This window comes from Dunckerocampus dactyliophorus, chromosome 13 (genome assembly GCF_027744805.1).
Source record: "Dunckerocampus dactyliophorus isolate RoL2022-P2 chromosome 13, RoL_Ddac_1.1, whole genome shotgun sequence".
Lineage (NCBI taxonomy): Eukaryota > Metazoa > Chordata > Actinopteri > Syngnathiformes > Syngnathidae > Dunckerocampus > Dunckerocampus dactyliophorus.
In genome coordinates, this window is record NC_072831.1 from 12,052,098 (window position 1) to 12,076,440 (window position 24,343).

Consider the following 24,343-nt stretch of genomic DNA (forward strand, 5'->3'; position numbering starts at 1 on the left):
ATGAAAGGAACCCAGCAATATACTGTACGTCATGGTGTTTTGCATCAATCCAGGTATTGGATCACAGAGATTGTGCGTGTATCTATCTAATGAAATGTCTAGTAAGTTATGCTGTTTTGCTGTGAACTTCCATACATCAATCAATTTTCTATACTGCTTGTCCTCAGTAGGGTCTTGGATGAGCTCGAGCCTGGGGTACACTCTGGAATGGTCATCAGCCAGTCGTAGGGAATATACAGCATAGGCCGGTGATTCCCAACCACTGTACTGCAACACATGAGCGTCTTGTGAGAAATGCAAGAATCCAATTTCACTTAATTGGTCGGGAAATTATTTATTTCAAATAGCATATCTGTTCACATACACTCCTGTTTAAAATTCTAAGACCTGTTGCAAGAATTTACAATTTGCACAGTCAGATCTTATAAGTTCTAAGTAGAGCTTCAAAATGCAAAGAGAAGAAATGGGAGCAAGACAAAAAAAAGTTTGAGTAAGCAATTTATTGCAAACAACCATTAAACTGAAATAGGCTGTTCATCAGCTGATCAAAAGTTTAAGATCATAGCTCATAAAACCCAGAAACATCCCTAAATGAGCAATAAAATGTTCCAAAAAGGCCTCAATGATAGTAGTAATGATAGCTGTGCCATTCTTGTTAGTCACCTCAACAGCTGGTTTGGGCATGAGGCTACAGCTGGTTTGGGCATGAGGCTACAGCTGGTTTTGGGCATGAGGCTACAGCTGGTTTGGGCATGAGGCTACAGCTGGTTTGGGCTTGAGGCTACAGCTGGTTTGGGCATGAGGCTAGGGGAAAGTTGCTCCAGGTGGTGAAGTTGGCTTCCCAGTCGGCATCCACCAGAGGTGGGAGAAAGTCAGTGTTTTGCACGTCTCAAGTAAGTCTCAAGTCTTTAAATATTAAATCTCAAGTCAGGTCTCAGGTAAAGATGTGCTAGTCCAAGTCAAGTCTCAAGTCAAGACAAGACAGGTCTCGACCTGTCAAGTCTCAAGTCATAGGCTTGGCATTTTTGAGTCCTTACAAGTCATAAGCACTTTAATTTAGTGTTTACCAAATAAAATACAGTTTTAACAATGTAACACTCCAGGGTTAAATTTGAAAAATTCAATGAATGGATTTTTGTTTTATTTAAATAAAATAAGACCAATGTGACAAGACTTAGTTACAGAAAAAGTGCTGACATTTAGGATTGTTTAGGATTTAGTTAGAAATGTAATCCATACCCTGATTGGATGTTAATAGATGCATTCAGTGAGGCAGATTTTCTGGGAAATTTTCTTGTCTTGCTGGAAATGAATGGGGATACATTTTACTCAACGCATTCACTGAAAATCAAGTATTTCAGTCGAGTTGCAAGTCAGATGATACTGTCATTGACTTCAGTCCAAGTCACGTGACTCGAGACCACACCTATGACATCTACTGTCTGGAACTGATGTCCATTTTTGTAAACTTCCCTTGCCATCAAATGTTCTCAGTTGGACTTCAGACCATGAGAACACGCAGGATGTTCCAAAAGAGTGAGGTTATTCCTCTGGAAGAAGTCCTTTGTCAAGCGAGCATTGTGAACTGCAGTGTGTCCTGTTGAAAAACCCAGCCATTACCACACAGACAAGGGCCTTCAGTCATGAGGGATGCCCCCTGCAACATCTCCACATAGCCATCTACCGTTTGACGTCCCTGCACAACCTGAAGCTTCATTGTTCCATTGAAGGAAAAAGCAGCCCAGATCGTGATGGAGCCTCATCATGACAGTAACGTTGGAAGCCCTCAGGATCGTTAAGGTCATATTTCTTTCTCATAATCAAAGAATAAAACTTTCTTCCACCTTTCAATGTCCATGTTTAGTGCTCTCGTGCAAATGCAAAACGGGCAATTTTGTGGCATCGAAGATGAGGCCTTTGAAAATGTTTCTTATGGTTATTGGACTGCACTCTGCACCACTAACAACCTTCATTTGGTCCGAAGATTGACATTGAAATGACAATGAAACCGCATTTTTGCAAGATTTTGGCTTTTAGAGGCTGTGGTTTTAAACTTTTGATCATCTTAGGAACAGCCATTTCACTTGCATGCTTTTTTCCAACAAATTGCTTACTCAAACCTTTCTGACTCCCACGTCATCTTTTTGCATATTGAAGCTCAAATACGAATCTCCTTAAGATCCACCAGTGCAAAATGTAAATTTTTCAACTGGTCTTAAAATTTTGATCAGAAATGTATCTACGCCACTACGTACAATGACAGAACAATTACACGCTCTTCCACTAGATGGCAGAAGGTACGTTTTTTCAATTCACTGGTGGTTTGATTGCTGGTGTGTATTTTTCTAATGTCCCGGCTCAATAAAGGTTCGGAAACACTTTCACACCTAGGTGTTATCACTGAAATTGTAGTTTGGTGTTAATCCAAGGATTTATGTAACCACGGTGGAGGTTTGTGCTGTTTATTTTCTAACTTGATCAAAATGAATGTATGGCATTTAAGAAACAATTTTTATGTGCGCATATTGGAGCAGTTTTTGAACAAAATGCTTCAGAGTCAAATTTACACCTGTGAGCGCCCATGTCTGGAGAGTTAAGGCTCCTTTGTCCAGCCTTCAGAAAATAGAATAAAGGTATTGTTGGTCAAAACAAAAGCAGCCACTGGAGCACCATAGCTGCGGGAAATTGTATCCTTCTGTCCATTTTAAACTCCACGGGAATGGCTTTAAAATCAGGGGCACATAAAAGGTCCAAAGAAAACTAATTTATTTATATTTTTATATATATATATATATATATATATATATATAAAGATGTCAGAATGCCCTCATAGGTCAAATGGTCATGAATATTGGTTTTGTGCACAAAGCTTAACAGAATATAATGTACCTTAACTTTAATGTGGAAGGTTTGGTTGTACATCAACATGGAACAAAAAATATCTAATTTCAGAAATTCTAATTTCCTTAAAATTTAATTTCCTTATTTTTGAACCCATGTACATTAAAAAATACACACACACATTGCACTTCCACAATATAGATATCCTGCTAACTTTGGACACAGTGTTAATCCACAGCTGGGGGACTATGCGTGCATTTGACGACAGTGACTGTACAGACCTGCGTTAAAAAAAATGCACGCATCACTTTAGTGTTTGGTTACAAAGGACTAGTTAGTGATGTGAATTAGATTTGAAAATTTCAAACCAAGTTACTGAATCACAAGATTAAACACATAATGGTCAAAGGACAGAAGATGAAGCACTATAGGCACAATAGGCTTTTCATACTTACATTATTTACACTTTCTCAAACCTATTTAACTTTGGATAATACCGAGGGTAACCACTTATCATAAAATAGTTCTCTGACCAAATCAAAAATGGTATACTGTAATGACCCAAGCACAAAGTTAACCCTTAAGATTATGTGGGGGAGAAAAATGATCGTAAGCCGCAGAGCGGATGCTCAGTACTGCAAAAGCTGAACCTGTCATGAAACTAACAATACACTGGCCGGCCACCTTAGCTCCTAAGAGCAGCTAGTCTGGACTGCATATCTTCAATGTCCTCCTCGGATTCATCCTCTGAGGCTGCGGTGGCTCCGGACGGCATCTCAGGCAGTGCGTCTGTGACTTTGCTGGGCGCTTTGCCGAGGGCACCTACCAGGAGAAAGCATGCGCGGTTCATGCTTAACCTCCAATCAAATTCTCACAACTAAACAATACAATAACAAAACACTACAATATAGTTTAACACGTTTCTTTCACCTGCTGTAATCTCAAAGAGGATCTTGTCAACTTCCTCAGCTGCCGCTTCCTCCATGTCCTCTCCGTCTTCCAAACTCTCAAAAGTGTCTTCCAACATTTCCTCAATGATACCAGCCTGCATAAGGAATGCAATGAGTATTTGGTTTGGTAAATAGTTACAGCGCCTTTTCTTCAAACACTTTCCGTACATTTTCTCAAGTGTAGAGAGTACCAGAAGTTAATGAGCAGTGAAGCATTTATCTACCATGTTGACCTGAATATAAGATGTTTACGGTGGTGGAGCAGCTTGGTTGACAGTGTTGATTGGTATTTTACAAAATGTCTAATGTCACTTCCATGCTGGTGGCTTTCCTTTTCTTTGGCGTACTACAATCGAGGAAGACTGCCTTGGGCTTTAAGAAGGGTAGTGATGTTGTTCTTTGTCAGTGTGCGCGACTACATATTCTGCTGCCGTGCGCACCCAACTACTTCACCAGAGTGTCTCGTATTTACAGACTAAACCACTTAGGTTGAAACTAAGTCTTAATTAATTTATGAGCATTTGTCCTAACCACAAAATGTTGTATACCGAGGACCTCTTGTATTTAGTTCATTCATTCAGAAAATCCTGCTGTGTGTTTATTGTTCGACAGAGAATGGTTACTTCCAAGTTACTATGGGGACTGGCATGTGTAACTCTCACATTAGCAGTTTCAGGGACCCTTTTATTCTGGATTCCTAACATCAGCCCCCTCTAAATCCAGCATTTTTCGGCCTTTTTAGGTCCCTGTTCCCTGATCCCCATTTGCTAATCCGCCCTTCACAAATATCAATAGACCTGTAACAGAGGAGGGATGGCACCCGTTTGTGTGGGGATTCGGTAATTCTGAGACAAAGACAAAGTTACTACAGTATTCAAGTTTGAACAAGCTGCAGGGATGCAAAGGATGTTGCTATGGTGTCACACTGCTGCTGAGTACCGAAAAACATGACCATGTGAACCAAACGTAACTGGACTGCTTGGTGGAAATGTGGCTACTGTAACGGTAATTAAAGCACAACCTGTTCATTTTTCCCGAGGAGGGGGAAAAAAAAAAAGAAATGTCGATTTGAGGAGATGCATTGTGGATGATGCACCCATTAACTATCATGGCAACACTATTTGAGGACGCTATTGCTGACCTTCATCATCTCCTTTGATAAATCTCTCATGGTGGCCTGTATCTCTGGGACTCTAATAAGACTCTGCATGGCTCTCATGACCTCTGTGCTCTTCTGCAGGGACCCGGCTACACGCAGTAAAGCTAAAAAGAGCAAAAAAGCAAGAAAAGTCACTAAGAGATTCATTTGGAGTCCACCGGTTGCTGTGATGCCACACTCACAAAGTTGATTCTTCATGTTGAGCATCACTGAGTTCAGGTGGGCTTTAGAGGAGTAGAGTTTTGTCACGGCTCGTTTTGACTGAACCATCTCTTTAGCAAGAATCACACAAACATCCTTCTGGCCCTTTTTGGCTGCATCTTTGATGGACCTCTTCACTTTTTCTTGTTCCCTTTGAATATCTGCAACAATGAAGACACATTCATCGTTTGCATTTGAAAAAGTTCTTCAGAGAATTATTCAGAGTACAGTTGTGATTTGTTGCAGAGGTGTTTTTATTTATAGTGGATCCCCGCCTATTTGCAATTCAGCATTCACAGCGCCGCTATTGGCAGATTTCTTATTTAAAAATACTACTTTTACTTTAATTTGTGGGAAAACCTGCTCAATTTTCCCTCCAAAATAGGCCGTTATTTCACACAAAATCCATCTAATTCACAAGTCAGTAACATATGATAAATACGTGATACTTGAATAAAGCCTAAAACGTACAGCACAATAATATACAGTAGCATACATGCATGTAATGACGTGACATAGGTGTAAGATGGCAGCGTCTTGTGTCGCTATGGCAGCTTTCTTTGTTCCGACAGTCAACTTTGTTACAATCTACCCTTACAATCTACCCTCAAAACTTGTAGTAAGGTGAACACAAGTTAGTGAATAGCCGTGAATAGCGTCATTAATTCGTTCCAGAAGGTACAACTCTAACCAAAACAAATTCCAACTGAGGTGGACGGTGGAACACTGCCATATTTCATTTTTTTTAAATTGTCATTTACACAGTGGTACCTTGGCATACGAGTGTCCCAACTAACGAGTGTTTTTGTTTTGTTTTTGTTTTTTTCAAGATGGGAGCCGTCGATCGGCTAATTTTTTGCTTTGAACTGCGAGCTAAAATTTGGGTTACGCGCTGATAGTTACCGGCAAGCATACCAAAGGACAGCTATTTGGGGGCTTGTGTCAATGTGACCATGACTGATGATAAGCATGGCTCGAAATAGCGTTAGCAATGCTAGCATTAGAAGCGTGCGAGCTAGTCACTATCATCAAAACATACTGTATGTACATTAGACCGATCTAATTTATCTTATTTAATTATGAATTGTGTCAAACTAAATGAATACAGACCCACCATCCACCAGTATGAGCCTGGAGTTTGTTTTTCAGCGAGGTGCACCACACAAATATGCACATTAGTACCCAATAAGGTCATCAAATCTTACCTTTATGCAGTATCAGCATTTGGAATAAAATTTAAGGTGAAAGAAAAATGGGAAAAATAAAGTATAGTAGTCTGTCTGTGCAGCATGAGAGAAAGTTAGAAGGTGTGTTCAATGACAGTCGAACAAAGTGAGTCACCGTTCGCATTAAACATGCAAAAATTGGAGGATTTGTAACTGTATATTATTTTTAGAACACTATCAAATTGTATCAAATTGTTCAGTTTTTAAAATATATAGTTTTTTAGTCGTATCTTAACCCTTGTATCTAGATTATCGAATCATTTACCACAAACAAATTTACATCGCTACTTATTGGATACAAATTTTATCTGCGATTAATTATTTTAATCGTATGACAGCCCTAATGTAAATCCAATTAATCTGTTCCAGAAATCCACAAATGTTAACACAAAACGTGCTTTGATAGTTGAACAAATCGCAAATTAAAAAAAAAAGAAAATTATACATATATATATATATATATATATATATATACACATATACATATATATATATATATACATATATACATACATACATATATATATATATATATATATATATATATATATATATCACCGGGATCTAATGTGTGTTAAATGAAATGATGGCTGCAACTATTAAAATAAATTAGCATTGGTGTAACACAGTAGTTCAGTGTAACTCAGTTTTCATATCATATCAAGCAGGTGTGGTTAGAATAGGACATTACAATGGAAACAATTATGCAGTGACCACATTTGCTGAGATTACTGTCGCCTGACTTGATATTCTTTTTTTAAATAAAACGTTGAATCTATTACATAATTATAAACGACAAATATTGTAACATTGTGCAAAGTCCGGCTCTCCTTTACCTCGAATTTGTCTGTCGATGGTTCTTGATTCCTTACGGATTTTCTGTGTCCACTCATTTACCTGGAACGATATGAAACACAATGTTTCAAACCCTTGTGGTTACGATAGTTTGACAACAATGATCCTAATCATAAGGTTAAATGTATTTTATTATAACTGATACCGGGATAGATTATCTGATAATAACCAGGTTTGTTTACACCGCGGTGATTGACAGCAGTCTAGCTTCCATGGTAGCTTAGCTAACTAGCGCTACCTGTAAATGCCTTATTTTGCCATTTAATCCATCAATTATCGGAGAGTAAACACACGTTAAGCGTGATATATAGATACAACCAGATGAGTGTAAGATATTCGTGTGGCAATGCGTTTGAAAGGTATGTAGCACGTTTGGTAGGGAGTTAACGCTAGCATAGTTAGCAAAGTTAGCAATATCGCGTTTCAATTTAACTAAGCCTAAACTGTCATCCAAGTCTTGGGTGGCCGGTGCTGCTTACCAGATCTTTTGGTGGCTTCTCCGGTGTTCTGCCGAATAATCCCATTTTGGCAAAAATACCTTAAATACGAGGGCAGCCTAGTTATTGCAACTAGCTGGCTAACTTGACTTATTTGACTATCACTTCCTGTTTAGGGCCAGTTGACAGTGCGAATATAAAGGAGCAGTAGTGTGCTACTGGTCCAGGAACAAGGTGAAGGGATATTAATATAAACTACTTTGATATCTATTATACAATTTACTGATTTACTAACAAAAAATATGGACATTCAATATAGTTGATATTATTAGTGTTTTTATGTTTTTACACATTTCGTGTGCTACAGCATTTTACAGTGCCAAAATATATTATAAACACCATGAATGTGAAAGAACCACATTTAATGAAGTTAAAATCTTTTTTTAAACATGTGTTTACTTTTGTTTTTTGTCAGATTATTGTTATATATATTTATATTTAAGTAACCAAACCACACCTGTGGTGCTTACCAGACATTATAAGCAGCACCACTTTTGCTAGTTCCAAAAATAGACAAATCATAGTCGATAATGGCAGGTTAAAACATTTGTGACGACAACTAACTAAAGAAAGGACACATAAAACACTGGACATCACAAATACAAATTGTCTCCGTCATGTTAGTACTGCGATGACGTACTTAAAGGTTCCCATTACCAGCGAATTCTAGATTGTTCTGTTATCGTTGCCTAACGCACCAATCACGTCAGGTCAACAAGGATGACGCACCAATCAGTGACGATTTGGGCGGGGTTTAACCGCGTCAGGCTTTCAGATCCTTTAGTGATGTTTACGGCCACCTCGGAGTGGGAGAATCCGCTCTGGTCATCGTTGCCCTCAGGATTACGCCGGATGAGTTTGCTATAAACAGCCTGAATTACATAACAGCGCGTAATTTACTCGCAGCACCCATAGTTGGCGGACGTGTCATCATCAGATTTTTTTTGCGGAATAAAATAGCATCGTATTTTTCCTACAAAGGTGACAAGTGCGGTCACTGCAACTGCAAGAGGATAAGTTTTTAAGGCGGTAGATAAGAGCGTCCATCATGTCAGTGGTGGGCATTGATGTGGGTTTCCTAAACTGCTACATCGCCGTGGCCAGGAGCGGTGGCATTGAGACCATCGCCAACGAATATAGTGATAGATGCACGCCGTAAGTACAAATAATACAACACGAATACATCATCGCAGTGAGTAGAGTTTTGTTACGCAATGTGCGCGTTTTGAGGCTTTGATGGACGATGATAGTGCAGGCTGCATGGATGGTGGCTGGCTCTGGATGTGAGGAAGGCCTTTAACTTCAGCCTTAGCAGGTTTACAGAGGTCAAAGTGTCATCAGAATCAATTCAAATGGACTGGCAGAGTAATTGATCTAATAACTGTCATCATCCTTGTTGTAATTCTGCACAAAGTTGGTTGTGCATCATGTTAAGTTGTTGTTGAGACAGTTAGTAACAGATGCAGTTGCTTTCCAAATACATAATTTTGCCTCAGTATACTGTATAGTCATGTGCCCTCAAAAAAGTGTCTTTCTGCTGCAGACAGTCAATTACGGTCAATTATTGTCTGCCACATATTTTCGCTTAGTTCATCTCCTGATGCACTTGTCTCTCTTCATCCAGGGCCTGTGTGTCTTTTGCATCCAAAAATCGCATCATTGGAAATGCAGCCAAGAGTCAAGTAAGGGCATGCTTTTTATTAAAAGTGACAAAATTTACACTAAATGTGCAAACTATACATTTTCCCAGGTGATCACAAACTTCAAAAATACAGTTCATGGCTTCAAAAGGCTCCATGGCAGAGCATTTGATGACCCGTTTGTGCAAGGAGAAAAAAACAAACTACCTTACAGTCTGCATAAACTGCACAGTGGGAACACTGGAATTAAGGTAAAGTACTCACAAACTTCCATACTGATATTTTTTCCCATTTTTGCACCCTGACCTTTTGCCATTGCACAACTAATGTGTGTCTCAGCCTGTGTAAGCCTACTGTACATGATAACTGATACAATGTTGTCGTAGATCAGGGGTGCCCACGCTTGTTCCCTTCGAGGGCTGCATACAGACAAAATGGAAGAATATGGGGAGTTTTTGTTTTATTACTTAGGTCCTAATCCTAAATACAGGCCATGTTGAATTTTATTGTTGGAATATTCCAATTTTAAAAAAAATTACTGCAGGCTGCATATGCCCCCCCCCCCCGGCTGAACTTTGGACACCACTGTCATGGATGAAGGCTGGTATTGTGCTTGTGCATCCTTTTTTGCTTTTAAGACATGTACAGTAAAGCCCAGCTTTTCATGGGTGTTGCGTTCTAGGACCACCTGAATAGCAAAAAAAACCCCAAAACACTAGTATTTCAGGCAACCATAAAAATGTCTCTTTTGACTCTTAACACAAACCAACAGGAAGGAGGTCATCAAACCAAACACCTCTCTCACAGTGACAAAAATAAGTATCACAAGATTAATGCGTTTGCACATTATCACTGCTAAATAATCTAAACAATTAGAACACAAAATGTAACTGCATCACACGGACTATGCGGGTATCAAAAAAACACTGCCCACACGACATTTCCCCAACATGACGGTACCAAGAATGTCTTGCAGGTTACGACTTAGTATAAAATAGTATTGTCTTTTCATGTATATTTGTGTGTAAGTGCACAGTATACAGTATACCCCCTTTCAAGGATGAGACTACATTTGAATCAGAATCTAGAATAGAATAGAACAGAATGTCTTTTATTGTTACTATACACATGTACAATGAGATTTACAGCAGCTCCTTCTCAGACATGTATATAAATATAAAAAGATATATAAAAATGTAGAAAAATATATACGCAGTACACAATATATACACATCTACAGCATAGAATAAAATATCAGTTCAGAAAGGTAAGAATGAGGCGATACATAGGTTAATAAGTATGAGTAGTGGTATGATACGGCACAGTATACAGAGACATTGCACACTTGTCATTAAAAAGATTCAGGATTCAAGACTGAATAGTTTTTTTTGTTATAAGCACAGTAAAATCACAGTAGCTGCAACAAGCAGTAACATGCCTACTGTGCTATTTTTTGTATGTAAAACAAAGTCCTCCTCCTCCGTGAATCACCACTTTATTGTGGTGGAGGGGTTTGAGTGCTAGGAGCTATGTTGTCCAGGGCTATATGCCCCTGGCAGGGTCTCCCAAGGCAAACAGGTCCTAGGTGACGCGCCAGACAAAGAGTGATTCAGAAGACCCTAAGAACAAAAACAAGAGGAGGGACCGCACCTCGCCCGGACTGGGACATTGGGCAATAACTCTCGAGCCAGGCGTGGGGGGCAGGGGCTCAGAGGTGAGCGCCTGGTGGTCGGGCCTTCACTCGGCTGGGCCCAGCCCGAAGAAGCCACACGGGATCCCCCCAGCCCCCCAAAGACCCACCACCTGCAAGGGCAAGCATAAGGGTCCGGTGCAATGTGATTTGGGTGGCGGTTGAGGGCGGGCCACTAGGAGACCTGGTCTTCGGCGACCAAATGTGGTTCTTGGGACATAGAACGTTACTTCTCTGGTGGGGAAGGAGCCCGAGCTTGTGCGAGAGGTTGAGACATTCTGACTAGACATAGTTGGACTCACCTTGACCCACAGTCTGGGTTCTAGAACCAAACCCCTCGAGAGGGGCTGGACCTTGTTCTACTCTGGAGTTGCTGCAGGGGAGAGGCGGTGAGCCTGTGTGGGCTTATTAATAGCCCCCGGCTCGGTGTCTTTGTGGTGGAGTCATCCCCTGTGAACAAGAGGCAGGAAAGTGTCCTGACTCTCGTTGGTGCATATGCGCCAAACAGCAGTTCAGAGTACCCATCCTTCTTGCAGTCTATCAGAGGGGTGCTGGAGAGCACCCCAGCTGGTGACTCCATCTATGGTTCTACTGGGAGAATTCAATGCCCATTTGGGCAATGACAGTGTGACCTGGAGGGGCGCGATTGGGAGGAAAAATACAAAATATGTCAAACCAAATTTGAGTAAAGTACAAAAGGTGTCAGATAGGAAAAAAGAATCCATCAACTATTGCACCAGTAAACCTTTAGGCTTACTATCAACTAATACTGTAATCCCCCTCAAAGACCTGAAGTATACAAGTACTGTGTTTTCAGGTGCGTTATTTGGACGAGGACAAGGTATTTACAGTAGAGCAGATCACAGGGATGCTGCTCACCAAGCTGAAGGAGACATCAGAGTCCGCCTTGAAGAAGCCAGTGGTGGACTGTGTCGTCTCTGTGAGTGATGGAAACATTCCTGGGGACCGTAACTCTCAAGTGTCACAGGACACTAAACTGTTGACTCTTTTCTTCAGGTACCAAGCTTTTTTACAGATGCCGAGCGGCGATCTGTGTTGGATGCGACGCAAGTAGCAGGGCTCAACTGTTTACGGCTCATAAACGACACCACTGCAGGTCAGGGCTGTTAAGACCAGTGAGTGTACAATATTGTGGATAAAGTACAACTTAAGTGATTGTAGAGTCATATCACATCTTCTTTGCAAATAGTGGAGAAAATGTAGCTTTCATGCTAGTGAGCTGTGTTCGTCCACTCCTCTCTCCAAGAAGCTGTATTGTGCGCTTTATCCACTTTTTACATACAGTGGTGTGGAAAAGTGTTTGCCCCCCTCCCGATTTTTTTTTGCATGTTTGTCACACTGAAATGTTTCAGATCATCAAACAAATTCAAATTAGTCAATGACAACACAACTGAACACAAAATGAAGTTTTTCAATTAAACGTTTTATTTTAAAAAATCCAAACCTACATGACCCTGTGTGAAAAAAGTGATTGCCCCCCATTAAAACATAACTGAGATTAATTGAGATCTATCAGTCTGGAAAAGGTTATAAAGCCATTTCTAAAGCTTTGGGACTCCAAACCACAGTGAGAGCCATTATCCACAAATGGTAAAAACATGGGATAGTGGTGAACATTCCCAGGAGTGACCAGACAACCAAAAGTACCCCAAGAGCTGAGCAGCGACTCATCCAAGAGGTCACAAAAGACCTCACAACAACATCCAAAGAACTGCACGCCTCACTTGCCTCAGTTAAGGACAGTGTTCATTCCGAAAACCAGGAAGGCTCGTCTCAATTTTTCCAGACAACAACTTGATGATCCCTTTGGGATGATCCCTGATCTTGATGAGACCTTTGGGAAAATACTGTGTGGTCTGATGAGACAAAAGCTAAACTTTTCGGAAGGTGTGTGTCCCATTACATCTGCCGTAAAAGTAACGGCGCATTTCAGAAAAATACCAATGGTAAAATAGGGTGGTGGTAGTGTGAGGTGGGGCTGTTTTGCTTCAGGACCTGGAAGCCTTGCGGTGATAAATGGAACCATGAATTCTGCTGTCTACCGAAAAATTCTGAAGGAGAATGTCTGGCCATCTGTTGGTGACCTACAGCTGAAATGAACTTGGGTTCTGCAGAAGGACAATGATCCAAAACACAAGTCCACCTGGAAAAAAAAAGACTTTGCAGTGGTCTAGTCAAAGTCCTGACCTGAGATGCTGTGGCATGACCTTGAAAAGGATGTCCATGCTGGAAAACCCTCTAATGTGGCTGAGTTACAACAATTCTGCAAAGATGAGAGGGCCCAAAATTCCTCCACAGCGCTGTAAGAGACTCATTGCAAGTTATCACAAACGATTGATTGCAGTTGTTGCTAAGGGTGGCCCAACCACCTCTTAGGTTTAGGGGGCAATCACTTCTTCACACAGAGCCATGTAGGTTTGGATTTTTTTCCTCCCTTAATAATTTTCATTTAAGAGCTGCATTTTGTTTTCAGTTGTGTTGTCATTGACTAATATTTAAATCACACACAATGTAACAATAAGGAGTGGGAAAAGAGGACGTGAATGTTAGCAACTCTGGCATATAAGTGAGCTACAGTGCTAACAGTCAAATTTTAACAGCAAGATCATGGTAGGGTAGCCTGTTCACTGAAGAAAACCAAAATAAACTTACAGCTCCCACGTTTAACTGACTGACGGACAGTTGGCAGAGCTGCAGGCTTTTTTTAAGGTGTGTAGCGAAGCCTGCTTTTTTACAAAGCTGTCCCCTGTGAAATAGGGAACGTGTACATAAAGCGCGCTCATCTAGTTAAAGACAGGTCAGAGATTGTTGCATGTCTATGAGGGAGGTTTTTGCTCATGACGTCACAAAAACTTGGCATTTCTGAGCTTTTGAGAGCCTCTTCAAAGTGAAGCTAACAAGTGAGGGAGGTTTTTGTCATGTTTAGTGGTCAGAAAATGGTTCACAAAGACGTAAAAGAGACATACTTATTACTGTTCTAACATTATTCAAAAGTCCCATTCTCTAAAAGAGTAAATATTGTAATTGATAGTGGCGTTAGCCTATGGGATCTACAAGCAGGACCTTCCCACTCCAGAGGAGAGGCCTCGGAATGTTGTGTTCGTGGACATGGGACATTCCTCTTACCAGGTCTCCATCACATCCTTCAACAAAGGCAAACTCAAGGTCAGATGAAGTCCGTTTTATTCCTCTCAATTTTCGCACTTGAGCATTATCCTCACCTAATTGTGCCGCTCTGTTTCAGGTCCTTGCGTCAGCGTTTGACCCCTACCTGGGTGGGCGTAACTTTGACGATGCCTTAGTGAATTACTTCTGTGAGGAGTTCAAGGTCAAGTACAAGCTGCATGTGCGAGAGAACCCGAGAGCGGTGCTGCGTCTACATCAGGAGTGTGAGAAACTCAAGAAGCTGATGAGTGCCAACTCTTCAGACCTGCCTCTGAACATTGAATGCTTCATGAATGACATGGATGTGACCAGTAGAATGAACAGGTCCAAAGAAAGGCCCTCTCTTTTAGCAATGATAGCATTTGACATGATGTTGACCTTTTTATTTCTAACTCTCAGAGGCCATTTTGAAGAGATGTGTGCTCAGTATCTAATTCGGGTGGAGATGCCACTGAAGGTTGCACTTGAACACTCAAGTATGTCCTAACAATATGATTGAAAGCACCCAGGTACATCTGGTAATGTTATAAATAAGCATTACTTGTGGCAGAGCTAAGCCGGGATGACATCTACTCCGTGGAGATAGTTGGAGGAGCGACGAGAATGCCAGCCATTAAAGAGAGGATCGCAAAATTCTTTGGCAAAGACGTCAGCACCACGCTCAACGCTGATGAGGCTGTCGCTAGAGGCTGTGCCCTTCAGGTGATGACTGTCTCTTGACATTTAAATGAAAAGCTCAGTCTTCAGACAAATTTGCTTGTTTGTTTGGACACGGTCTGATTTAAAAATGTGGTATTTTTCTGATGTTGAAAGAACAACACAGCATAATGTCTCAGTGCAACTATGCAATGCAACATAGACGCCCCCGAGGTGGCGATATCTCTTGAAATATATTTTAAAAAAATAGTGACTTTAATATGGTATAGGTCTGATGCTGCCTTTTAATGTAAGTAAATTGTGTGCTAATGTGTTTTGTGTAGTGCGCAATCTTGTCTCCGGCGTTTAAAGTGCGGGAGTTCTCCATCACTGATACTGTCCCCTTCCCCATTACTCTACGCTGGAAATCACCAACAGAGGATGGACTGGGGTGAGTGTACTTTTCCCTCTTTGTGTTCGCCATTTAAAGCTTCAACACTATAGACAAGACACTTAATTCTCCTCGTAATTGTAAAATAAGCTTGACGCTTACAGATTGCTGACTACCGACAGTTTAAACTGAGTTACTTTGGCTCTTGAGCGTTTACATCTCACACTGCTTTGTCACAGAGAGACACATTTTGAGACTGATGCATCTCTTGCGAGCAAATGGGGCAGTGCTTCAAAAGGAATAAACGTCACAACTCTGCAAGACCTGAGTTACAAAAACACAATACATGTAGGGATTTGGAATTTGAGCAATGGAGAGCAGCATATCTCAAGTGAGCACTGAAATGATAAATTCCCGTAAATGTATCTATTTTGGCGTTTGTGTTTTTTGTGACGCTATCACAAAGGTGACAGAGCTGGCGAAGTGGAGACATATGATGACCACAGAACAGTACATGCAACTTTTTGCACAGGACATTGGTACACACCTCTTTGTCCTGGCTGCTCAGTACAATATGACAAATGCTACAATAAGTCCACTCCCATAAAGAAACAGAATGGAATGTGTATCACTTTAATGTGAAGAGACTCCCCTCTCAGGTACATGTTGGCCACAGCGTCACATGGCTCACACGTCAACAGAGTGAGTATGTACGTTTAGTGTAAGGTTGGTTTTTCATATCAAACAGCAGTTGAGACATTTTACACTAGTATGCCTCTGAGAGCTGCAGCAATTGATGAGTCAACGATTCATCCATTATCCAATCCAACTAATCAACTATTTTGGTATTCGACTTAATTGTTTTTTGATATAAAAATTTAAATAATCTCTGATTTCAGCCTCTCAGATGTAAATATTTTTTTATTTCTTAGTCATCCATAAAGTTAGTATTTTGTTTCCCGCAAAACAAGATATTCACGCACATCAGCTTTGACTTTGGAAAACAGTGATCGACATTTTCTTTTACTCTTTTCTGATATGTTGTGGACCAAATCATTAACTGCTTGTGTTGGGTTCATGTTGATTTGGTCCGTCTAGGGCCTAACAGATTACTCGATTAATCGAAACAAGCTTCGAATGAATCAACTCAGAAAATAATCGTTAGTTGCAGCCCTAATGCCACTGTCATGTTACCCAAGGGTGTCTACATTTTGTTTACTTTAGTTTATTTCATCTTAAGTTTAGCTTTTTTTAAATACCCAATGGGACAGTCATGTTTTTTAAATTATTAAACAGCATTTTTATACATATGACACAAGTGTGCCTTTGTCACATGTTATCCAATGTTGATAACTTATTTTTGTTTTATTTAATCTAACAGTATGATGTCTTTTTATACTTAATGACACAGTAACATTAAAATGTTACTTAAAAATCATATGTACAGTTGAAAATGGTTATTTTTAATTGTGTCCCGTAATTATGTTGTTATTTTTTATATTTTGAAGATAGCGTCCCGGAACAGATTGTATTGCTCTTTGAATGATCCACTGTAATTTGTTATACCCAATATGTTAGTCATTGCAATACGACCTCAGTGGTGTCATTGTTTGCGAGTAGCAATAACAGTCTTGTCATCAAAGCTTGTTTTAAAGACACTCACTGTGATGTTTTACGCTGAGTGTGAAGCCTCTGTTCATTCCTTGATTACTTACTGTAATCATTGCACTGAAAATGCCCGTACAAAAGCAGCAACTAACAAGAACCGAATATCATAAACATACATGGAGGATTTCACAATCACTATGTGCTATACCTGATGCACTGAAAATACTGAAACACATTAAAAGGGCAGACCCTGAGCAGTTTACATCCAGTGTCCAATGTGTAACTTAGCACTTTCAATTCCTTATGTGTGTGTTTGTTTCAGAGAGTGTGAGGTATTCAGTAAAAATCATGCTGCTCCGTTTTCCAAAGTGATCACCTTCCACAAGAAGGAGCCTTTTGACCTTGAAGCCTTCTACAGCTGCCCTGAAGAGCTTCCATATCCAGACCAGAGGATAGGTAGTGTTTGGCTTTTTTTTCTATGCTGAATGTCCTTTCAAACATGTTTTATGATAGCATCCAACACTTTGTGAAGCCCATAATGGGGTAATGAACCGCAGCACTCAAGCCTAGTGTCGTCATTTTTTTTCCATCTCTTCCCAGGATGCTTTACCGTACAGAATGTGGTACCTCAGCCAGATGGAGACAGCTCGAAAGTGAAGGTCAAGGTGCGCGTTAATGTTCATGGCATCTTCAGTGTGTCCGGTGCCTCTCTGTTCGAGAAGCAGAAAGGAGAAGGGGAGGACATGCAAATTGATGTAGAGCCGCTTGTGCAGAATGAAGGCAAAGTCGAGGACCAGGTAAACTCATTTTCATTTCATTTAAGTGGATGTTTAACACGTATACCAATTATGATGTGATTGAAAGATAATAAAATAAGTGTGTATTTTATTTATATGTCAGTGGGCTAAGATTTTTGAATGCTGTGCCTTAGACCAAAATGCAGGTAGACCAGGAAATCCAAAACCAGGGGGACCACCAAAATGAAGACGACTCCACCACTAAGGTTAGTAGGATGGACCACAATATCCACAACACTGTGTCGAAAGTCACTAAATCGGTCCCGAATTTGACATTAACAGAAGGAAACAAAACATTAAACAAATCTTGTAAAATCGACTCTGCATTATATCAAGGGGGAAAGGCCTAAATTCCCTTGTTTGAAAGCCATGTTCTCCCAAATTAGCTTTATTGTATGTAAGTGCTGTGTTATGTGGTGCAGGAGGGTGCTGGTGCAGGGGAGATGCAAGATCCAGCAGCAGCAGGGGGGAGCAAGGCCAAAGTGAAGGCAAAGAGTGTTGACCTGCCTGTTGTGGCCAACAACATCAGACAGCTTAACAGCGAAGTACTTTGCAACTTTGTCCAGTATGAGGTGAGTGCCTCTAATGCTCTTGAGTCAACACCTGCTGAAATTGAAGGTTGTAGTCAATGCACTAACATAATTCCAGCATGTCTAACTCACCAGATGACACAGTTTCTATTTCTAAGTGATGGCAGAGCGGTGATTTCATTGTAAAAAATAGTGTGTATATGACATTTTGCTATCCCTAAGTTTTTGGCTTCTTCTGTCTTCCTCACTCCGTTTTAAACATTTTCTTTTTTTTCTTTTTACTTTTTTTAAAACTTTAAACCTTTTCTTAAGGTTAGAATACAGCAGATAAAGTGGAGGCTAACTAGTTATCTCGCTGGCTTACTAATGGTTAAAGCCATGGCCGTCCGTCTCTTGTGTCCCTGCAGTGATCCCGTAGCCTGCGCATTTTAGTTGAGCAATGTGGTGTAAGGAAAGAATAATAGGAGTGTAAAGGTGACTACAGAGGTGTTACTTCATGCTTACAGGGCTCTAATAATGGCAAAGGTTGTCTTTAGAAAGTCAGAAACAGGTTTTCTATCCTCTAACTGTGAAAATGTTCGATTTATCAGTATTGAATCCTACTTAAGTGGAGAGCAGCGATGCAAGCGGCACTGATTGACACGTACGCCCCCTTCAGGTGTGACAGAATACTGTCTGCTTCACAGTACGACTCTTCTCCGCAGTTTATTGTCCAATCTGCAAGAATAATCCTGTCACACGCTTACATTACACTTCACAGGCTGTAGAAAGTCATGGAGTATGATACATCTTTCTGCAAACATATTGGTGACATGCTGAGAAACTTGTGCATGCATGTTTGCGAGGGATCGCACATTCAGGGGTGAAGCTAGGCATGCTGCTGCCCCAACTCTGTGAATTTGGGCGGAAAATACCCTAATTCAGTGATTTTTACATAAGAAAATGTTTGGTATCGTACAGAAAATACATATAACACAGACGAGTGAACAAATATGAATTTAGTTTTTTTTATTTTTCATGATGACAAGTACATCCCCTGACCGCAAGTAGCATCTTTTCCAATGACTAAGGCTGTAGTTGTCATCCATTTGTATATTCCAAGGAGCTACACGCCTTCAGATTATTTCCAATCTTCCTCTGTCTAACCTGCATAGGTTTTTGTGCATTCTTTCTAATAATTGTTTTTATTTTGTTTTAAACTCCAGTTTGACTTTACATGCCGTATGTTTGGAATATATATTTTAGAAGAAAAAAACTATTACATAAGATATTTAATATTCTTACAAAAATAAATTGATACAAATAAAAGCCTCCCACCTAATAAACGCTCTACCCTGGACAGAGAGTTGTCCATTGTAGTGGAATAAATAAACACCCCTGGCCACTATGAGTATTTTCCTGAGGTGTGTGTATATGGGGCAGATATGATTAAACAGCATAATTTGCATCCTATATTATGGTGTATTGGTGATTTTTTTTCTGCTTACAACATTCCTATTAGAAGTATGATCTTGTATATCTTTCGATCACAGCGTCAGATGATCGTGCAGGACAAACTCGTGAAAGAGGTGAACGATGCTAAAAATGCTGTGGAGGAATACGTATACGATCTCCGAAACAAACTCTGTGGCATCTATGAAAAGTATATCACAGAGGAAGTAAGTGCCTTTTTCAAATATTTGGACTGTATATATTGAAGTATTGCATCTATGGCATTTCTTGAAATGTATCTGTCACAACTAGGACAGTAACAGGTTGACGTTGCTGCTGGAGGACACTGAGAACTGGCTGTATGAGGAAGGAGAGGACCAACCCAAAGATGTCTATGTGCAAAAACTAGATGCGCTCAAGGTTTGTTGTCAGACTCCGTTTTCATTTACGTGGATGCTTCTACGAGCAGATTGTCTCTCCTTTTACAGAATTTGGGTCAACCTATACAAGAACGGCACAGAGAGTACGAGGGCCGGCCGAAGGCTTTTGAAGAGCTTGGCAAGCGGCTCCAATTCTACATGAAGTTTGTCAACTCTTACAAACAAAAGGTGCTTCTGTTTTTACTGTGTAATTCACGACATTTCCATCAAGTATTTGAAATCACGGGTAGATGGTATGTAGGGTTTTTTATTGATTGATTTATTTTTATAAATCTTAGAAAACAGCAATATACTGGTGGGACACTTAACGTCTGGTATTAACCATTGTGGAGAAATATGGTTTTATTCGCAGGGGCTGGCTTGTTTGTCTATTGCAAACCTGTATGTATGATATCGCATGATACTACATGATTTTTGAAATGAAGGGCCTATTTAAACAAAGTCCAAATCCAATCTAGAGTCAAAGCTATTTAAATTAAATCTACAGTCAAGACCAAAATTATTCATACCCTGGCCTAATTTTGAGTTCCTGTTGTTGTATCTTCTGGCTGAGAATGACATGGGAAAGTGGCAAAAGACTAAGATGTTTTGCTACAGATATTTAATGAATTGAACAGGGGTGGTGGCCCCCCTTTTCAAGAAGGGAGTGTTCCAACTACAGATGGATCACACTCTTTAGCCTCCCTGGAAAGTCTGATCCAAAGTGCTGGAGAGAAGAGTGAGACTAAGTCGAACCTCGGCTACAGGAAGTGCAATATTGTTTTCGTCCTGGTCGTGAAACGCTGGGCCAGCTTTACACCCATGCAAGGGTACTGGAAGGTGCATGGGAGTTTGCCCAGCCGGTCCCCATTCGGTTTGTGGACTCGTAAAAGGCATACAACTGTGTCCCTTGTGGTGCCCTATTTGGGGTGCTCCGGGAGTATGGGGTTTGTGGCACGCTACTACGTGCCATTCGGTCATTTTACAACCAGAGCGAGAGCCTGGTTCGCCATCTTTGCATCGTTCTACAACATCCTGTTAACTAGCGTAAATTAACAGCATTCCTCAGCATTCATTATTGTTTTACAGTCTTTATTGTCCAAGCTAAAAAATATACATAATTTAAATTAAGATGTCATCAGAGTAGTGATCGGAGTATGAATAATTTTAAGCTTAGTTGGGGGATTTAATGTTTTTGAATTAAATTGTAAAAGTAAACTTAAGGGGTTAATGTAACTTCTAAATGGTCCTCAGGATGAACGTTATCAACACTTGAGTGCAGAAGAGGTCAACACTGTGGAGAAGTGCATGAATGACACCATGATGTGGATGAACAGCAACATGAATGCCCAGAATAAACTGGCCATCACTCAAGACCCCATTGTCAAAGTAGCAGACATCGTTGCAAAAATACAGGTATGTGGTATCCCTCAATCAGTAGTCAAGTGAGCCATGCTGACATTAAAACTTCCGATTTACAGGAAGTGCAGGATTTGTGCATCCCGGTGATCAACAGGTCCAAGCCCACAGTAGAAGTGCAGGAGGTGAATGACCACAACAGCAGAGCTCACAATAATGGCCGTGCCTCCAAACAAGGTTCAGATGGGATGGGGGACGCCAAGGGAAACCAGCACACAAAATCCACCACAAGAGAGATGGAAATGGACTAAGATGATCTGGCATCGGCATCCATCATTATGACGACCATCAGCAACCATGTAGACAGTAGGGGTAGTGTTACAGTATCTGGGACCACTTCTCTATCCTCATCCGCCACATGTGTGGATTTAGTGGCGTTTTTTGACTCATACCTTTTTTTTGGTTTACACTCATCGTCATGTGACTATGGTGTACTTTTGCTCTCAAAGCTTTGACAATTCAAAGAAACAATGCAATAGATCCAAATGTTCCACCTGTCCCTTGAAGGAAGCTTTTGCCTACTGTGTCCTCTATTGTAGCGTGTCAGCAGTAAACCCCATTGGTGAACAAGTGTAAACAATAGCTGTTACCAAACTATTAGTTTGTATGCAATACTAATAATTCTATATATTTGTAATACATTTGGGATGATGTGTAAGTCCCCAAATGTAAAATTCTATTTTAATATTCAATAAAAAGCCACCATCATATTTAAGATTATGAATTATGAACACATTCCCTATAGTGTCTGTAGGAAGTGATGGGCTGCCTATTTCCTTGTTGATTTTCTTGCAAGTTTCCTTATAGGATTGAAGATGACTAAATAAACTCAGCAGTAAGACAAAGTAACTATTGTGGTATGATTATATTTTCAGCAGCTGAAATGAAAAAGTAAAACGTTTAAAACCATTCGACACACACACACGTATATACACATTTGTTCGTAGAATGCACACTGCTATGAACTCCAGGTCTGGCTCTGTGTCGGAACACGATAAATTAAGCGCTATGCTGTCCATATGACACGTTGAAGGGCACTGGGTACCTGAGGCAAATCTGAAATGCTAATTGTTTCAGTGACATTGGGCAAGGTTAACCATTGTGGAGAAATATGGTTTTATTCGCAAGGGCTGGCCATCACTCAAGACCCCATTGTCAAAGTAGCAGACATCGTTGCAAAAATACAGGTATGTGGTATCCCTCAATCAGTCAAGTGAGCCATGCTGACATTAAAACTTCCGATTTACAGGAAGTGCTCCTAATGGAAGCTCTGGGCAGATTACATTGAGAGGTCAACACATAGAAGCTGAACTCTGATTTGACACATATATATATACGTACTGGAAGCAGTGCAACCAAGAGATTAGCTACTAAATATAGAAATAAATTAATACAATTTCACGGAACAAGTACTGGAATTTAAGTTGTAAATGTTGGTGGCTCTTATGATGGTGTTAAACAGGCAAACAAGGCCTTGCTGGCCCTGATAGCCTGCCATTGAGTGTGAAGAAGGCTAATAATCCTGTTATCCCACGTCTTACATGTTTTTCTAATACTAGAATATGCATTTAAGGGGTGTAGTGCATTTAAACGGCAAACTATAATTCTTGGTGTTTGAATGGGTTAAGAAGCTGAAGAGGGCGTGGCTAGTATGGAACGGGGCGTGGAGATACGTGTAGCTATTGATGGTGTCCGAATTCGCGGTCTGCGTCCTTCGAGTCCGCCTTTGTGGGGAGAGCTGACGTCATCGTTAGGCCGTCGCAATTCGAAAATGCTCCCAAGGGTCCATGAAATGCGGCTGAATTGTTTCCTCCTCTACCATTACCGCGAAGTGTTCATCTGGTGTCTGGCCTATTCTTACTGCCTTTCCATATCCCAAGATTTTTTAGCAGAATTCATGTTTCAACTGGGCAGCGTTGCGGGAAGAGAAAGAAAACATCAAAAACAAAGTATATATTTACTTTTTTGGCCTTTAAAATTCATTATTTCACATTTTGTTAGTCTTTCCATCTCTTTTTTTCTCCTCTCCTTTGCGGACCCGACGGCAGTATTGCAAGAAGGGAGAGTGCGTAAACACGTGACACAACCAAGAAGTATTCTGAAGGGACCGTCCCAATTCACTTTGCTCCAGCCGCGGCCGGAGGACGCTATCAAAGACCTTATAGCGCAATGCGCGAGTGGGATTATATAGCTTTCTGGTCCGTATATGTGTTGAAGCTGCGTTCTTTCTCTGGGTGATTAGTTGAATTCATGACAAGTCAGTGATGATTTAGGCTATAGTCTTCTCAAATGTATTAACAATGCAATTGCTGAAATAAATATTGGATTGTATAAACACTATGAGGTAATTATCCATATAAGTACTTTTTAATCAGATTTCTTTGGAATCGACTTTCTGGAATGGTAAATTGAATTACAGTCAACGGGAAGTGCAGAAAAGTGTCATCACATAAGTAGATTTGAAGCAATTGTGTCATTTCACACACAGTATTATAGCAGTTCTCATGTATATTATTTATGTTAAGATTTAAGTTTCAAATGATTGTACTTGAATGTTTATGTGCCATTTGCATAATTTCATGTACTTGATCAAGTTCATGCAGCAATTGCATGTAAGAAATGTTTAATCATTTTTGGTTTATATATGTATATTTTTTATTTGTATGTTGCTTGTTTGGCGTTGCTAAAACAGTAAGGAAGGGAAAAGTACAATAAAGAAGGAAAACGTTTCTTTCATACTCCTGCTCAGGTTTTTATTAACGTCTAACATGTAGGTCAGATTTGTGCAGTATAGTGGATTCTTATATATATATCTATATCGCTATATATTAATTCTGTTCAATAAATAACATTCATTTCATCAAAAT

At 40.2% G+C, this 24,343-nt stretch overlaps 2 protein-coding genes across 3 annotated transcripts; one reads left to right on the forward strand and one right to left on the reverse strand.

The window, feature by feature from the left end:
* Positions 1-300: 300 nt before the first annotated feature.
* Positions 301-7,876, reverse strand: chmp3 (charged multivesicular body protein 3). The gene is made up of 6 exons (XM_054795986.1): positions 7,712-7,876; positions 7,214-7,274; positions 5,133-5,312; positions 4,933-5,054; positions 3,772-3,886; positions 301-3,663 (listed from the first exon to the last, which is right to left on the reverse strand). The coding sequence occupies exons 1-6, from the start codon at positions 7,754-7,756 to the stop codon at positions 3,527-3,529; spliced, it is 660 nt and encodes a 219-aa protein (XP_054651961.1). The 5' UTR covers positions 7,757-7,876; the 3' UTR covers positions 301-3,526.
* Positions 7,877-8,511: 635 nt separating this feature from the next.
* Positions 8,512-24,175, forward strand: hspa4l (heat shock protein 4 like). 2 transcript variants are annotated; one of them, XM_054795981.1, is made up of 19 exons: positions 8,512-8,884; positions 9,354-9,411; positions 9,480-9,620; positions 11,877-11,999; positions 12,077-12,176; positions 14,112-14,245; positions 14,325-14,569; positions 14,645-14,721; positions 14,796-14,947; positions 15,226-15,332; positions 17,203-17,336; positions 17,481-17,677; positions 17,812-17,883; positions 18,100-18,249; positions 19,740-19,865; positions 19,951-20,058; positions 20,127-20,246; positions 21,312-21,473; positions 21,539-24,174. In XM_054795981.1, the coding sequence occupies exons 1-19, from the start codon at positions 8,778-8,780 to the stop codon at positions 21,725-21,727; spliced, it is 2,502 nt and encodes an 833-aa protein (XP_054651956.1). In that variant the 5' UTR covers positions 8,512-8,777; the 3' UTR covers positions 21,728-24,174. The 2 variants fall into 2 exon arrangements, with proteins under 2 accessions (XP_054651956.1, XP_054651957.1); XM_054795982.1 differs by lacking the exons at positions 8,512-8,884; positions 9,354-9,411; positions 9,480-9,620; positions 11,877-11,999 and having other exon boundaries at positions 12,077-12,195; positions 21,539-24,175.
* The last annotated feature ends 168 nt before the right edge of the window (positions 24,176-24,343 follow it).

Bases quoted from the DNA above. Each gene is read 5' to 3' on its own strand.
- chmp3 (XM_054795986.1), bottom strand. From the start codon at position 7,756: ATGGGATTATTCGGCAGAACACCGGAGAAGCCACCAAAAGATCTG. The intron at 7,275-7,711 runs GTAAGCAGCACC...ATATCGTTCCAG, and splicing joins AGAAGCCACCAAAAGATCTG to GTAAATGAGTGGACACAGAA. The intron at 5,055-5,132 runs GTGAGTGTGGCA...TGCTCTTTTTAG, and splicing joins CAACATGAAGAATCAACTTT to CTTTACTGCGTGTAGCCGGG.
- hspa4l (XM_054795981.1), top strand. From the start codon at position 8,778: ATGTCAGTGGTGGGCATTGATGTGGGTTTCCTAAACTGCTACATCGCC. The intron at 12,000-12,076 runs GTGAGTGATGGA...TCTTTTCTTCAG, and splicing joins TGGTGGACTGTGTCGTCTCT to GTACCAAGCTTTTTTACAGA. The intron at 14,948-15,225 runs GTGATGACTGTC...TGTTTTGTGTAG, and splicing joins CTAGAGGCTGTGCCCTTCAG to TGCGCAATCTTGTCTCCGGC.